Raw genomic sequence first — 16,214 nt, 5'->3', positions numbered from 1 at the left:
ACACAACCACCTGTTTAGGACAACACATTTGTGTGGTCAAAAACTTGTATATTAGCCAACAGCAGAAATGGATGCTACTGTGATCAGTAGTAGAAAGTGAGAATTATGTGAATTACTCATCTGGCTTATATTTCTGTGGAGGTTGAGCATTCAGCATACACTTCCATAGTCTCTAAGCGTGGCTTTCTATATTAGGTTAATGCTCCAAACGGGAAAATAGAAGGTAGACCTGTACAAGCTTAACAAATTCCCCTTTCTGGAGGCTATCTTATACCAGTCTCTGAAGGGAAAGAAAAGAGTAGGACTTTCAGTAGGTCTAGCAGACTGCATCCTATATATAATCTCTAGCAAGATGTAAGCTTATTTGTTTTATTTCCCAGGTGTATTATTCCTGTGGTGCAGTGGTGGAATCGATGGAAAGAGGCCTGATTTTATCACCAGGTTTTCCGAACAACTACTACCCAGGGACACACTGCGTTTGGCAATTTTTCATTCCCATGAGAACCCATCTTATCTTGGAAATTTTTGACTTTGACATTTTTGAGAGCTCTAGTGAAACTCCAACCCCCTGGGATGGCTTTTCAGCCCCTGCTAAACCAGGAAATAAGGACATGCCTTCTCTTGAGGAAAACCTGGACTTTGCTCTCCGTACTACAAAACCCTCTCTCCAGACTTGGATGTCAAAGGTGGCTCAGAATCTGAGCAGCACAGATCAGTCAAAGGACCTTGCTAGTCACCTGGATGAACTTCCAGGAACCACCTCAAAAAAAGATGAAGCCAAACAAGCATCTGAAAAAAACCAGTCAAAGCAGATGAAGGAACCCAAAGCGATCACCAAGGCTCAGCCAGAAGAACTGCCATTCCCTGTGGCTGGTAGTGCCACAACGCGGAGGGAAAATACTGGTGGCCTGGAAACAGAAGAAGACTTGAAAGGGAAAATCTTGCTTGCCCACCTAGCTGCTAGTGAGAGAGATGAAGTTACAGTAGAGAGCTGGACTCTTCCCACAACAGTATTGCCTGTGGAAATCTCCTCCAGCCCACAGTCAGCAGTGGATGTCTGTCCCCATGATGTACTGTACGTTTCCGATCTCATCACATTTTCCTCTCGTTTCTGTGGACCAAATTCACCATTAAACAAGACCATGGTCTTTGGTTCATCTCTGGAAATGGTTGAGGTTATCATGGAACTGATCACCACCACAGACCGGGGCCGAGGCTTTGCAATGCTCTTCGAATACAAGAACATCACCGAACCTAACACTGTAGATGCTGTGAGGCAGGAGAGAAAGGAAAACATGATGATGCTGGCAGTTCTAACAGGGATTGTCTTCTTTACACTTGCTTTGCTCTCTGCCCTCTGCATAGCTTGCAGGTAAGATGATGCATATCTGAGCCTTTGAATCATGTGACATTATCCATACAGGAAAAAGACCAGAAAACAAAGTTATGTTTTCTTTGCTCTGCTAATGCTTGCTGTCCTTTAAATGTAGTGAAGCATGTGGATACAGAGGAAGTCAATGCCAGTCACTACTCCTGCCCTGGGCTCCTCAGTTTTCTCTCCTAGTTCTACAGCTCCCATGCCTCCAATTTATTTTCTTTTTCCTGCAGAAATACCTGAAGGGTGAGGACTTTCTTGGGCATTATTTTGTTTCAATGGCAGTGGTGCCTTTGAACTTCAGTTTTGGGACACTAACTGGCCAACGGACAAATGCAGAACAGAACGATCATCCTTCCCTGAGTCTCCCGAGCAGGCTGAGCTGACAGGCACTGCGTCTTTTCACAGTGATTCCGCCGTTTGACTCTAACCATCACTAACACTCTGCAGAAAAGTAAATGACAACAAAAGTATTACCACTTAGAATTAAGATTTTAAAACGTTTTCCAGTCTGTGGCACATTTTATCCAAGAGACTGTGCAGGTATTTTAATTCCAATGCACTTCATGCATTAAGCAGTCATCTGCACATCGCTTTGCTGGGAAAGAGCTGAGAGCCATGCTGCAGTACATGTGATTGTCCCCACATGTCATCCAAAATGACATGGTCAAGTGAGCTGGTGGTCAGCCTAGGCTGCCAATTTCCAGGTCCTGATGCTAACTAGTTAAATGGCTAAAACCAGCCAGTGACAAAAGCATACCTCTCCAGTCACTTGCTTTTATTGTATATGTATTTTTTCTCTGTATCAGGAGAAAGCTTCTCCACCCCGCAGCATATGTTTGCATTTTTCTTACTAACTCCCTAGTGAAAACATTTTTATAGAAACCGTGATTTATTTTTTTTCCTTCCAACAAATTCAAAACAGAGCTCAGGCTCCCCAGGTTTTTGTCAAAACAAGCAGTATTTTTCAACTGTTTTGACTTCAATGAAAACATCAGGTAAACTGAAACAAATACTGTCCCTTTCAGGGCTCCACTGCAGTGACTGGGTATTAGTAATAGCATTCATTTCCCAGTGGCAGCATGTAACTGGTCTGTCTTCTCTCTTCCTGCATTCCCCTGCCTCGTCTGCTGTGCATCCTCCAACCAAAAGGTCTCAGGATTGCCCAGCCACTCCTAGTCACTGAGGCTGGTTTGACAGAGGAACTTTGTTTTCCTTGTCCTTTTGGAAGCTGCATTTCTAGCTCTTGCTGAATAAATACAAAATATAGGCCATTATACTGGGTATAAGAGAACGTGGGCAAGGTGGTGAAGCCTAAATATAATCTCTCTTGCTGTATATAGAAATTCCTACTTTCACAGTCTGAGCTTTTCATAGTTGTAACAGTTAAACTTGTATGTGTTACATCTAACTAACCTTTTTCCTTTTTAAAGAGCTTGCAGAACACAAATTTAGACCACAATTTTTTGCTAGCTCTAAAGGAAAACTTCGGAAAATGTCTTCCAGATACCAAATACTTTATTTTTATACCCTTGCCAATCTTCAAAAGAGACAGAAACGTGCTTCCTTTGCTATGGCAGCAGCCTGGGCTGATACACATGTTGAGTAGGCTGTTCCTGCTCCATTACCCCTATTTAATTTCACTGTAACTATCCATGAGGCAGAGTATTATTCAAACCAAGAAGTACACTGGCAATCTGAGATTTCACCAGCTGAACTTTACCCTGCGTAGCCTGTTTAGAAAGTCAGGTCACTCTGCTCACATGCACAATTTGGCTTTTTGCTTGTCAGATGTTTACAAAATAAAGTAATATTCTGCTCTTGCTGACCAAGAGAGAAAAAAATGAACACATTTTTTTCCCCACACACAAATGTTTGTATGTTCTGGTCATTGTGAATATATCTTACCAGGGGTCCTATGGTGCAGGACCAGGATTAGACTCACTTCTTTTAACACTGGCACTTATGCCTTTTCATTGCTTTATGACTCATTTTTTTAAAGGAAGATGTACCTCAGTCAGCTATTGACTGTACATAAACAGAAACTATCCCTGGTCCTTTAGCCTCTTGAAAGGCCAGTTGCTACCCCAGCTGCCTATATTCCCTGCATGCTATTCCAGGAAGGCCTTGATTACAATACTTTATTTCTTGGCAGACTTAAAGCATTTAAGTGAGAGCTGACACATGTGGAAGTGATGCCATGACCTGTGCTGAGTAATGTTGCTTGTATTGCACTGGAAGAGTCTTTTTCTTTTTTTCCCCTCTTTACTGCGCTAACTGCTTTGAGGATATTGGGCTCTGGCCCCAGAACTGCTGGCGCTGGTTGGAGCTCGCCTACACTTCCCAGTTGTGGGTTTTTAATGCAGCTCAGAATACAACTGCAGAGGCCATTAAGCACGTCTAAACTTCTTTTAGTTTGAGCCCACCAAGCGCCATTTTTTCCCTAAATAGGGGCTTGAAATCAGTGGTCAAATGTGTTATCCACATACTGTCCTCACCACAGAAAATGTCAGGATGGCAAGGGGCAGGCTGAGGGGAGAAATGAAGGCGTTTTAACAACACAGTGCGCTCAGAAGGGGGACCAGCTCTCTAAGGCATGGTAATACTCATCCTGGTTGGAACGTGCCATTGCAAAGGATGTTAATAGTAACCTTCAAGCTCTCACCCTTGTAAATTTGCCTTCCACTTTCTTTTCTTTGTACTTTACTTGTTTCTCTGGTACCAGGTTTAGCTGTATTTTTTTTTCCCCCAATTTCTACCTGCTGCTCTTGCTCAGCTAAAAGTAGCAGGGTCTGCCTTGCCAGGGGTAGAAGTGGCCCGGGATGGGCTTGGCATCTACTGCCACTCCAATGCACCAAGTCGTCAGCAGTGTCTGCTCGGGCTCATTGCATTCAGCCAGGGCAAAGCTCTCTGGGGAAACTCCAAGTCTCTGCCACACTGCAGCTTTTGTTTTCTGTTTGGGGAGGGAATGAAAGCTTCAGTTGTTAGTTGGCCAATAATTCTAATTACTTTTGGCCATGAGGCCTGGCTTGAGTAACAGGGTATTTTTTATTTTCTTTCCCAAGCCCCAAGAACAACAGACGTGTCCACCTTATTTAATTTTAGTCCTGTCCAATGCAGTCAGACTTTTGCTCGATGGTTGCAACCCATGGATTGCAACTGCATTTTACATCTGCATAGCCTGCCAACGACCTGTTTCCAATTATGACCCCCTATGTGTACAGCTATTTCATCAAGTCATCATGCACTGCCATCCCTCTCCATGCAAGCTGCCCTGCCAGTCACTGCCTGCAGCCTGACCATCACCTGGGGGTCAAACTTTTCCTTTGTCATATAACACCCTCCTAGAGGATCCTCATCACTTCTGGTCTAAACCCAGACCTTTCCTCTGCCATCATCGTCTTAGGCACAACCCAGAAATCTCTCCCTGCCTGTTGTAGCTGCGTCCTCCATTTCTGTCCCTTCTGACCTAAGACAGCTAGGCCTACCTGGAGCTGCCTGCTGGGGAGCACAGGACAATTTTCACAAAGCTTCCAACAAAGTTCAATTTTTTTAGTTTTCTTGAGAAGTTTGAAGCAACTTTTTTTTTTTAAAAAAAATTACAAGTTCTTTTAAATGATGGAAACTGGTGCATTTGCACGTTGGCTGTCTTATATCCATGAGCTGCGCACCAATCTAAATTGCTGGTCTCCTTGGTGGCGAGATACTGCAGCGTGCCACAGGAGATGTAGTCCAACTGGAGAATAAGCTAAAGAAAGATTAAGATCCCCAGTCCTACAAACTAGTGCCTCTCTCCAGGCACTGTGGCAGCAGCTCTGAATAGAAGAAAAAAAATATCTCAAGTTTTCACCAAAATCGTTGGCCAAATCTAGAAACTCTTATCCTCTGCATGTGTTGGTTTTTAACAGTAAATCAAATTGTTCAGTGGAAATCAGACACTGAATACCCAAAGTGTGACGAAGGAAAAAAAGTTACAATGGGGACATTGCAACCAGTTACCATTTGTTAATCTCAATTTAAACTTTGGGAAAAAAAGGACTCTTCCTTCTCTTATTCCCCCTTATTCTACCATACTCGCACAGAAAATGACTTTGCCAGGGGTACCTTACTCTCCCTTTGGTTCATGCTGCCATACTGCAGCATGGATTTCAAGGTAGTTACGGTGCCTGCTAAATATTGTAGAGCACAACATTTATAAAGAATGTCAAGGAAAGGAGCCAAATGGATGTAAGGTATTTCAGTTTCTTAATGCAAAACCTGCCCTGTCTACCTATAGTTTAACATAGCTGTCAGTTGTGGAGACTTTTAAAATGGATATTTCATCTTTTCGTCTTTGTCCAAGAGAATATGAATATCTTATAAATGGGACAGCTGTATACAAGAATCCAAGGAACACATTTTTATTTGTATTTCTGAGAACTCAAACATTTTGTTTGTTAAGTCATGCTAAAAGTTCAAATAACAGCCCCAAAAGTGAGACCATCCAGATAACTAAAGAGTCTGGGTTGCCAATGCCTGATGTTCAGTGTGGAAGAAATATGTGCTAAGTTGTGCTTTCTTAGAGGAGAACATTTCCTTTCTGCTCTTTAATCCCTGGGTGGGAATATTTTAACAAACTTGCTTGTAACCTGCCAGTTATTTGAAACAATATTTCATAGGAATATATCAGATTTGATTAAATTCTTGTCATGAGTTTTGGCAAGAAAAAGCTGGGAGGAGGGAAAGATATTAAAAAAAAATGAATGCAACGTGGAGAAAGCAGGGAATTACACATAGTTCTCCCACCATCTACCTGAATGCCTTGACCACCACGCCAGTTCATTATTTTGGGGCATGTTTGGCCAGGTCACTCTTGCTGAAATGATTCTGCTGCCCAATAAAAGCTTCTGGGGGTGTGTGTGTGTGTAACAGTTACATACACATTTTCCACTCTGAATTATTTCCTACTTGGTTTGAACTTGCATATTAAGGCAACACCACTCCTACTTGGAAGCCTTTCCCTGCTCCCCCTTCCTCGGTCAGTGCATTAAGGGAGAGCCTTCCCTGCTTTAGCCTCGAGTTCCCCCGAGAAGCCCAAGCAGTGGCTGATGCCATTGTGCCTCCTGGAGTAACAGCTCTCCGTCTGGACCTCTTCTGGATTAAATTCTCGAGGGCCAACTTGCTCTCCTCTTTTTCTGTAGTCTTCTCTCTACTCACTAGGAATCGTGCTGCAGGCACGTCATGGGTTTTTTTCCCCCCTCCCTCAATTCACTTGTCAGTCAATAAGCATTTTTTAATAAATCCAATGATACGGTGAAGGAATGAAACCCACCATGCCTGAGATGGAGCAGATGCTGGCTCCCAGCCAGCCTCATCAGGTGGCCTCTGAGCTCCCATTCTTAAAAACAAACAGTAGTGAAATGGTGACTGAAAACTTGAGATCTTGGCTTCGTCACATCAGTACCAAAAAAAAACCTTGCATGGAGGAGATTAAATGCCTTGAAACAAACCAAGCCCTCCAACAAGAGGAGGAAAAATGCCAGCCAAGAGCACAGATAGCAGGGAAAACAGTAACATGGGTCACATCTTATCTGGTCAGTACCTTAATGCTCCCATGTGTCCCTGCACTGTCCCATGGAGAGCTGCTGTACACAGGCAAAATGCACTTGCTTCAGTCATTACCGCATTCATTACTGTCAGCCTTTCTTTCTGATATCTTTAAGTCTTATTCATCCAAAAGTAAATAACACTGTTTTTTTCATAATCTCTGTTTTAGTAAAAATGTGAAAAAGTGGTTAAGAACGTGCTTTTGTCTCCCTTCAGCCAAAAGGCGCGTTTACCCAGTAATCATCTGCCATAGCACTGTCTTTTAATAAAATGTTCATACAGATGAACAACATCTGATGCTCTCTGCTTACTAAATATAATCCGGCACACAATATTGGCTACACAGATGAAATATTCTGTCTAATAGGATAAGAACGATGTCACTGCCCAGACCAAAGGCAGGATTTCAGTCCCACGATTTAATTACTGATGTGGAAGAGCAGCTGGCAGGGGGGAGCCTGGTGGGACTTGGCAGAGGTCTGAACTCTGTTCCAGCTTTTACAGTGATCATGGGAAGAAGATGACAAGTCCTTCTCTTCTTCAGCTGACTTTCCACTACACGAGCATATAATTTTCTCCCCTGGCCTACAGGCCTTGTTGCCTTGAGTCTTGGCAAGTATTTTGGATGCTCCTGTAGGCAGGAGAGCTGATAACCTGCTGGGCCCCCCTCACAAGGATGAGCACAGCTGAGACCTTCCCTTCTATGGATCTTTAACTCACTCGTGGGCTTGTTGTTGTTGTTGCTGTCTCTCCTTTTCAGGCAGAGAATGTGCCCCAAAAGGAGCTCATCCAACGCATGCAGTGACCAGGAGGTTAGTGCTAATGGCTTCAGCAATTTCTGTTTCTCTCTTTCATATTGGCTGTTGCACTGTTTATGTGACGATGTTTACTGGGGCATGTTCTGAGTTGTAGAACAGGATCCAGAGCTCCGCCGTCGATATCAATGAGCTCCAGCTGGTGGTGCCAAGTCGGGAGAATGAAAACAACAACCATTCTGTCAGCCGGGAGCAGGCGGGTAAGCACAGGGCATCGGCGGGAGCAGGTCAGGGCAGCCCGCAGCCCCGGGCCAGTTAATCAGATCATTTCTTCCTTGCAGTCCTCCTCATTGTCTCGCCCGTGCACAGCTGGAGAGCCACTTCACAGCAGAAAGCCTTTGTTGTGGGAAGTATTCCTTGCTGCTCTCCCCGCTCACTGGTGGGGTAATTCCCCTGGCAAGGAGCACGCAGAAGCACAGCTCCAGGATGCTGCCAACAAAAGCTGTCATAGCACATGGCATTGCGGAGACACTGGGTTAGCGGAGCAAATGTTTCAGGTTCAGGCTGCTACAAACAACTTATAAATATCCATAAATTGTGGAAGAGTTTCACCTGCCCCGTGCCTAACCTTGTCCAGAAAGGATGGGTTTTACAGTGCTTACATTGGCTTGGGTCAACTTCAACTCCTGGAGCTAACTTTTTCTGAAGGTCTTTATGGATGGGAGTGCTTTAACTCACATTGACCTCACAGTGCATTCGCAGAGCAAGAGCACCCCAGCCAAGCTGCAATTTCAAGTCACAACACACAAATTGTATTAGTGCCCCTTTTGCTTGGTGAAGGCCAACAGGGAGCTACTTCACGTTATGTTGCTGTACAGCATCAGTTTCCCACTAAACCATCAGCCATTATGCACACAGGTCTCGCAAGGATATCTTCATAAAAAGCTAATTCTGTGCTCCCAACCATGGCAGTTTCCCATCTCCTTCTTCAGAAGTGTCCTTGAGGAGATTGCAGCCAGAGTTCTCCTAGGCTAGACCAGATGTAGAGGCCTTGGGGACACATGCACGCACACACCCCTGTGTCAGTCTCTGGAGCGTAAGGCTGCCTGTAGGAGCAGCATCGCTAGGGTTTAAGCAAAAAAATCACAGCTCCCAGTATTAACAGGGATGAGTAAATACAAATAAAGAATGAGTTGAGCAAATCTACAAGTTTCTGATCTGCAGCACAACCTCGTGTGTTTAGTACGAGGGATTTCAGTTTGAGTCGGTCTTTATTAGAAAGCAGACCCAAGGGTGTTCCTCCTCTCCCCTTTTGTTTTGTTTTCAAAAGCTTGCGGTTTCAGGAGAGCAAACTGTTGGCTTGAATTTTGTTCCAGCTGGTGCAACAGCCAGCCAAAGCCTGCTCTAGATTGTCTGGGGAGGGAGGGAGGGAGGAGGGTTTGCAGTGGAGGAGCTGGGTGCAGATGTTTTGGACTCTCGCAAGGAGTCTTTATTGATTTTCTTCTTTTCTCAGTCACTTCCTGCAGAGGCAGCACAGAACGGTCTCCTCAGGACACTGACCCAGATGGGCCCTCCTCCATATCCGCAGTGACCACCGAGACTGGGAGTGATGAAGTGTTTATTATTTCTGCTGGACCTGGGGCCAGTGGGCTGAGCTTTACCACCTACAGAATACAGGTAGGAATGCTCTTTGGCATCTCTAGCAAGCCATGGGATGTCCCTCTTGGACAGCACTGGTCATATCTGTCCATTTATACTTACTGCCCACTTTGCAAGAAAGGTCGTGACTGAGCCAGGCAGTTCTCCTAACCCTCGAGCTGAGCTGCCATCAAATGATGTGGGCTGTGATCCTCCAAACCAGTATCTTCCCAGCTTTGAGAAGAGCAAGTACAGAAGTCTACCTTGGATTCAATAGCTGATAAAGCAGAGGTCTGCCAGCAGGTGGTAGGACCAGCCCTCAGAAATACATTAAGTGGCAACGATGATGTTACATTAAAAACATCACTTGTAGCAACTGAAGGACCTAGGAGTTTGACCTGCTCCTGCCCACCGCTACCAAGTGGTCAGCGAAGTTACTCAGCTTGTCAGAGAGCTATTTAACCGTCTCACCAGGCCGATGTGAAAGTTAACAGTGTGCTCCAAAAATAATGGAGTGCTTCAAGTGAAGGTACTGGGGTCCTTCCAAATACCGACACAGAAACCTGAAGCAGTTGAGTAAGTTCTCTCTTATTTCAGCTCTTTCCCCTGCACTCCTGGTCAATTATTTGTTTAGAAACAGATGATAGTTCAGGAGTCTCAGGTCTGGCTGCCACCTCTTCAGCCTCAACCATGGTGCCTGACAGAGCACATCCATTACAAGTCTATATTCAAGCCTTTCCCAGGTCAATACTCTCCAGTGCCCTCTCTCTTTTTCCCCACAAGAGAATTAAAAAACAGCACAAGAAACTCATATGCCTCAGGACAGCCTGCATGATGTTTCTGTCACAGTTTACAAAACAAAAGCATTCGTATCCCTGCACTTAATTAGGAAATTAGCCAGGAGGCCAGGCTGGTCAGGATTTTTCTACACTAGCGTAAGACACGTGCTAAGCTTTTCTTCCAGTCTGCCACACTGATTAACAGAAAGAGGGAAAGAAGGGAAAACAGCTCTGGTGCCTTCCCTTGCCCAAAACCATCATCTTCTGTGGAGCAGGGCACTGTCAGCTGTATCAGTGCTCAAACTGGGCACTCCTGAGCACCCACGCTCCTTGGCCCTTCTTCCCAGTGGGACGAGCTTCACCTGGTGGCAGTCACATACAAATACAGCTTCCAGACAGGGGGGAAACCCATTTTCCTTCCTCTTTTCCCTACTCTAGTCAGAATGAACAAATGCACTTAAAGAAAAACATTGCTGTTCTGCCATCCCTTCTGCAAGCAATCTACCAGAGGAAATTTTTATATACATATATAAATAAAATGCTTAGCATTAAAACAGTTGTAAGAGAAAGTAACCCAAAGAATTAAAGTGATTTACCACATTATTAACTCAGGAGGCATCTCCTTCTCAGTGATGTCCATGCTGCACACAAGTAAGGCAATGCTCTCAACCACATCCCTTAAGGAGCAGAAAACCTACCCAGGAAAGCTGAAAGGGCCTCTTTAAAAGCCTCGGGTCTTTCCCCACAGCTGAAGACTATCCTCTCCAAATGGGATGGAAATTGAGCACAGCAGGCTAATTACAAACCTGCGCTCAAACGGCATCTCTTCAGGCCACTCGATACTCAGGGCTACCGGAGGTTAGAAGTAAACATGTTTACAGTTTAATTTATAAATGTGTATTTTTAGGGTCTAAAATGCAGCTGGCTGGCCAGCTCCTGGCTTTAGCCTCTGAGCCTTGCAGAGTGTACGGTGCATAGTTTTTGTGGTCCAGCCCTAGGCAAGTAGGATGAGTTATCCACTGGAGTATAGCCACTTTCTTGGCAGGAGCTAAGCAGTTATCCTCATGTGAAAAGATGTGTGAAATCCTGAGCCTTTACGGTACAGTGAATAATGCCATCAGTCTCACGGCAATCAAAATGCTTGACTAGACAAAGCAAGCTATAAGGAGCTTTCTTTTAAAAAATTGTCCAGATCTTTTTACTGAGAAATGGTGGCTGGCCATTTGGTCTTGTGCCCCCCAGCAAGTGTGAGCCTCAGCTCTGCTGGGCAGGAGGCAGGGACAAACTGGCTTTTGCTTTTTACCTTTTAAAACCGCTTTGAAGAAATGAAGCCCCTGTCAGGAGGCAAGAGCTGAGAGAGCAAACACACGTCTCTCTACGTGGACTAGTGTGAGGAACTGGAGGGCAGAATGGCTTTCAGATGGCTTCTGAGGTGTCCTCTCAGAGAGTCATGGCTTTCTAAGTCCCGTTTGGTTTAAATTATCATTCAGCCTTTGGTTAACTTACAACCACGACCTCTGACTTCTATTCAGACATTACAAATTTCACATGCAGAGGTTTGAGTAAAGAGTATTATCATGGAGTTTTAAGAAACATTTTTTGCTAAAACTTTCTCAAAAATCTAGAAAATACGTTATTCGTCTTCATAGTCACTTCCAGTATATCTATCGCAAAACCAGTGCCTAGCTTTTACACCAGTTTGGAGGTACTTATAATAATATTAGAATAATAAAACCCAAGATAGCCTGAAGAGGCTTCTGAGGAGAAGACAGCTGGCTTATAAGTTTATTAATAAAGATTGTTACTTTAATCAAATCTGAGACTAAAAGCTTAATATTGAAACAAACTTATCCAGAGCCTGAAGCCTCTCCCAGCTTCCTACTGAGATTTTTTTTCTGCTGTAGCAGCTAATTTCTTGCCTCTTTGCCCATCCATTTCCAAAGTGACATTTTAACTAAATAGTTTCTTTGATTTGCAGAAACTTGAGAGATTCAGTTTCTCAGAAATAAGAAGTGACAAGTTTCTTGTTTCTCAGGATTTTTAAATCCAGGGCACTGTGAGATTTATTTCAGACTCTCTTTAAGGACTATGTAAACTTTGGGAATGTGGATTTTGCATTCTTCTCATGACAACCATATTCACACAGCTGAAAATTAAAAATACATATAGAGTTGTGGAACAGGAGGCTTATATAAATAACAGGTGAAGTATTAGTAAGAGTGAAAGTATATTCATAGGACAGTCAGGGATTCTTTAACTTTTTTGGCTCTAAACCCATATCAATATTAAGGACAAAAACTATGATTTTAAATGCAACATCAGAACATATAAAGTAAGTATGGAAGAGATCTTTAGAAGGCATCTCTAGTTCATTCCCATATCAGATCAACTCTGCTTATACACAGAGCTGTTTACAATGGTTTAATGTGGTCTCACCTTCCAATGATGCCAATTTTACACCTGTCTGGACATCTTGTTCTACTGCTTTCCCACCTGAAAAATAGTTCTTTTGTGAAATGAAAATCTCCTTGGCTCCAATCTGGGTCTCATGCTTCTTTTTACCACAGACACCAAGAATAGATTATTACCTTTCTCTTTGTTTTGAACTCTTTTTATCTTCTTAATTCTTCCCTGACATAGGATAAAGAGCACCACTTACTTCAGTCTTCCGTCCTGAATCATGCGTTTTTGAGACTTCTCATTCTCTTGATGCTTGCTTCTGGATTTCTTTCAGTGGACCCCATCCCCCTTGAAGTTTTGTTTCCCCAGACAGACACATCTGGAGCCATCCAAGAGCCATGCAGAGTGGAAGAACTATGTTTTGCACAGTGAAGTTTACTACTCGGATCTGTCAGATATCTCCAGTAAAATAAAGCTGTAGATATTTGACGTATTTGCTTAGTGAGAGTGGTAGGATATTATTTCTTATGCAACTGAACTTTCCCAGTTCAATGTTAAACCTGAAACTGCGAAAGCAAGGTAAAACTTTTGTTGAGGGAAGCCAGCGAACTTCAGGCAGCACACTGGAAGAGCAGTGAGGAGAAGTTGTGTTCCTGTGTCTTGTCCTGAGAAGAGAACCCCTAAAGAAATCAATCTCTTGCATTAACAGCATATTTTTAAAGTGTTTTTAAAACCTTTTGATGAAAGATGATGTAAACTATCTTTATTTGCTCTTTTCAGGACAAAAACCTGAAAAGAAGTGTCACAAGCCCAGCCTCTGTGTCTGACTGGCTGACTTCTAACCACACGGCTGCAGGAGCACATGCTGTTGAGAAGGGGAATGTCCAGTTGGAAAATCACTGTCCCAGACAACGCACATGGAGTGCCCGCACTTTCCATGACTTCCTGGCTCCAATACCACAGCTACAGAAAAAATGGTGTAGCTGGACCACCAACAGTCCCTTCACAAAGCTGGTTGACAACAGTGTAAGTCTTGCAAGGAGGGGAGGACATGGTGGTCGGGGTCTGTGCCCCCCCCCCAGTACCCAGAGCTGCTCCCTGATGGGACACGTTTTCCCCTTGGCCTACTGCTTTGCCTTTCCAACCGGCAATGCCATACACATTTCAGTCCATCTTGCTTGGTGTATGGAAAACTCTTTTGCCTAACTATATTGTAATTTATTCAGGCTTTCCTGAAGTCCTAAGTTGTATTTCCCAGCAGTTCGCACCTGGTTAAGAAATGATCCCCAGTCCAGAAAAACTTTAAAAAATGCCTTCAAGCTAGATTAGCTTGTTGAATGTTCCAACATGTACCTTTTTTCCCCCTGGTTATGCCTTAGATTTATTTTAATTGCTGTATTACTATTGCATTGCGAGGAATCTATAGGTGTGGGAGGGATATCTAGGTCTCACTGACTGTAATCATCAAACCAACAGCTTGTTACAAAGCTAATAGAGGATGTTTCTTCTTTTTTAAAGTAATAACATATGTGTTTTTGCTAAAGAATGCATCTCACCTCTAACATAACCAAGAATTTCGACTTTTAGTTCCCTTGGGATCAGAGTTTCTCAAGATAGGTGCTTTTCATGGCATGTCTACTAATTTATTATTATTTTGTGCAGGGTTTTCCTACAGCTGCAAGATCCCAAGGTGTCCCAACCAGAAAGGTAATCTCAGCTACTGCGATAGAAGGAGCATCAGAGACCGTTTGCTCCGATTCATCTGCCAGTAATGCCTCATACCCGCTCACTCTGTCCGCACAAAGGCAGCGGAAGCTAAGCTCCTGCAATTTGAAGAAATCCAGGTTTGGGAACCCTTATTTTGGCTTTTTAGCCAGTTCCCCTGACAGCAAACATGTGAGGTCCTTGGATCCCTCAAGACATTTAGGGGCAGCATCTCCAGCTAACAGCCAAAGCCCCAAAAATCTTCTAGAGTGCTCCAACCCACTGAAAATCAACTTGGTCAATTGTTCAAAAACAAAGGAGCTAATGGTAGAAACAGATAAAAACAAACCAGTTTTTGTTATTTCTGAAGAAGGGGATGATCAGCAGCCTCTGGTCCTAGCAGAACATCTTAGTCAATGTGGAGATCATCTGTCAGAGCAAAATGCTGTGTATGCTCCAGCTGTGCCAGACAAACAGCCGGTGGTTCTGACTGTTGAGGGGAACAGTTCTGCCAGCTTCACATCAAATCTTCCTCTTTGGGCAAAATCCCCTAGTTTAGTCAAAGGTCACGTGAAGACCCCTAGCTCTTCCAGGGACCAGCAGAGCTCGTCAGTTGTAGATGCTAATACCACTGAGACCTCAGAGAACTGTGATACCCTGGCTGCTCCAACACTGTGCCAAGCTTCAGTCCAGTGATGCCCTCAAAAAGATTGAAACATCAGTTCACAAAAACAGAGGCAACAGGGACATGATCAGAGTGGAAGCTGTGCCAAGTAGTTGAGCGTGGCAGTCATAGATGGATGCAACTTTATTAAGAGTGGTCTTTGCTTCCCACCTGTTGGGACTGGGATTACGAGCATACGTACCATAGCACAGCGCAAATGCCATCTTCCCTTATACTCACTAACCTCATCTCTGTTCTTCTGCATGAAATTTTGATGTGGCTTATACAAGAAAGCATCCTCTGGAAAAGTATTTCAGACTGCAGAAAACCTTTTCTGGAAGGAGAAATGAAAGTCATCTGAGATGGTTACAGCGTGATTTATATCTGAAATGTAAATCGGTCCTCTGTCACTGTGGTATCACTTGAGTCTTTCTGCTGGGCACTATGAGTTAAATTCTGTTTATAGCTATGGCTGTACAATCCAAGCCTTGCCAAGCCAAGGGTAAGAATTCAATCATGCATGTTGGCCTACAGTTTTGTAAACTTAAATTTAAGCATTTCATAACTTTTGCACTCTAGCACAAAGTTCACCAAGCATTAGCATCTCTAATATTAAAGACCATGATTATCTCATATCCTAACTCTTTAGAGAAGTGTACAGACAAGCTGAGCAACCCAATAGTGGATGCTAGTTCTTGAAAAGTCTGATGTAGCTTTATCTTTGGTAGATCGACATAGGCTTAAAACACCTCAGTCCACTACATTTTTAAGTGACTCCTCATGGCAACAGGAGCATGTGTACAAAAACACTGAAATACTAGGAATAGTCTTCATCATCCAACACTTGGATATTTGCAGCTGCTCTGATCCTATATCCACCAGCTATTTATTGCTGGTAACGCACACTGACTAGAGAACTATTTCCCTTCCTTTAGCAGGCAAGACTTAAAAGACAAAATTAAGTGGGGCAAACTTTAAGAGCTCACTTTCTTTAGAAATGAACTTCTAAGTGGCTATGCCTCCCTGATTACAAATCCAGGGCGTTCAATGGAACACTGAACCAAAGGGAAGCCTGCTAGTCCTATTGCCTTTAATAACCCCATCAGTATTTTAACTGCCTCCTGGTGATATTTTTCAATCTTTGCAAGAGACTCCTGCATGTTCAGTCCACAACTTAGAATTACTTTGCTTTCTTAAAGGAAAGAAATTCCCTATGAAGCTGTATTTTGCAGCTGACACAGCACATTATTTTAAAGCAATAGCATGTCACAAAACAGGTGTCAGAAAGAAATCTTCCATACAAATCTTTCCCT

The 16,214-nt window shown here is 43.5% G+C and overlaps 1 protein-coding gene across 1 annotated transcript; it reads left to right on the top strand.

The window, feature by feature from the left end:
• Positions 1-413: 413 nt before the first annotated feature.
• Positions 414-14,933, top strand: LOC104163846. Its single transcript, XM_009702973.1, has 6 exons — positions 414-1,372; positions 7,722-7,773; positions 7,874-7,976; positions 9,230-9,393; positions 13,314-13,559; positions 14,196-14,933. Exons 1-6 carry the CDS (start codon positions 414-416, stop codon positions 14,931-14,933), a joined length of 2,262 nt encoding a protein of 753 aa, XP_009701275.1.
• Positions 14,934-16,214: the final 1,281 nt, after the last annotated feature.

This window comes from Cariama cristata, unplaced genomic scaffold (assembly GCF_000690535.1).
Source record: "Cariama cristata isolate BGI_N322 unplaced genomic scaffold, ASM69053v1 scaffold14816, whole genome shotgun sequence".
Taxonomy (NCBI): domain Eukaryota; kingdom Metazoa; phylum Chordata; class Aves; order Cariamiformes; family Cariamidae; genus Cariama; species Cariama cristata.
The sequence above is the reverse complement of the archived record's forward strand: the minus strand, read 5'-3'. Positions and strand labels throughout refer to the sequence as shown.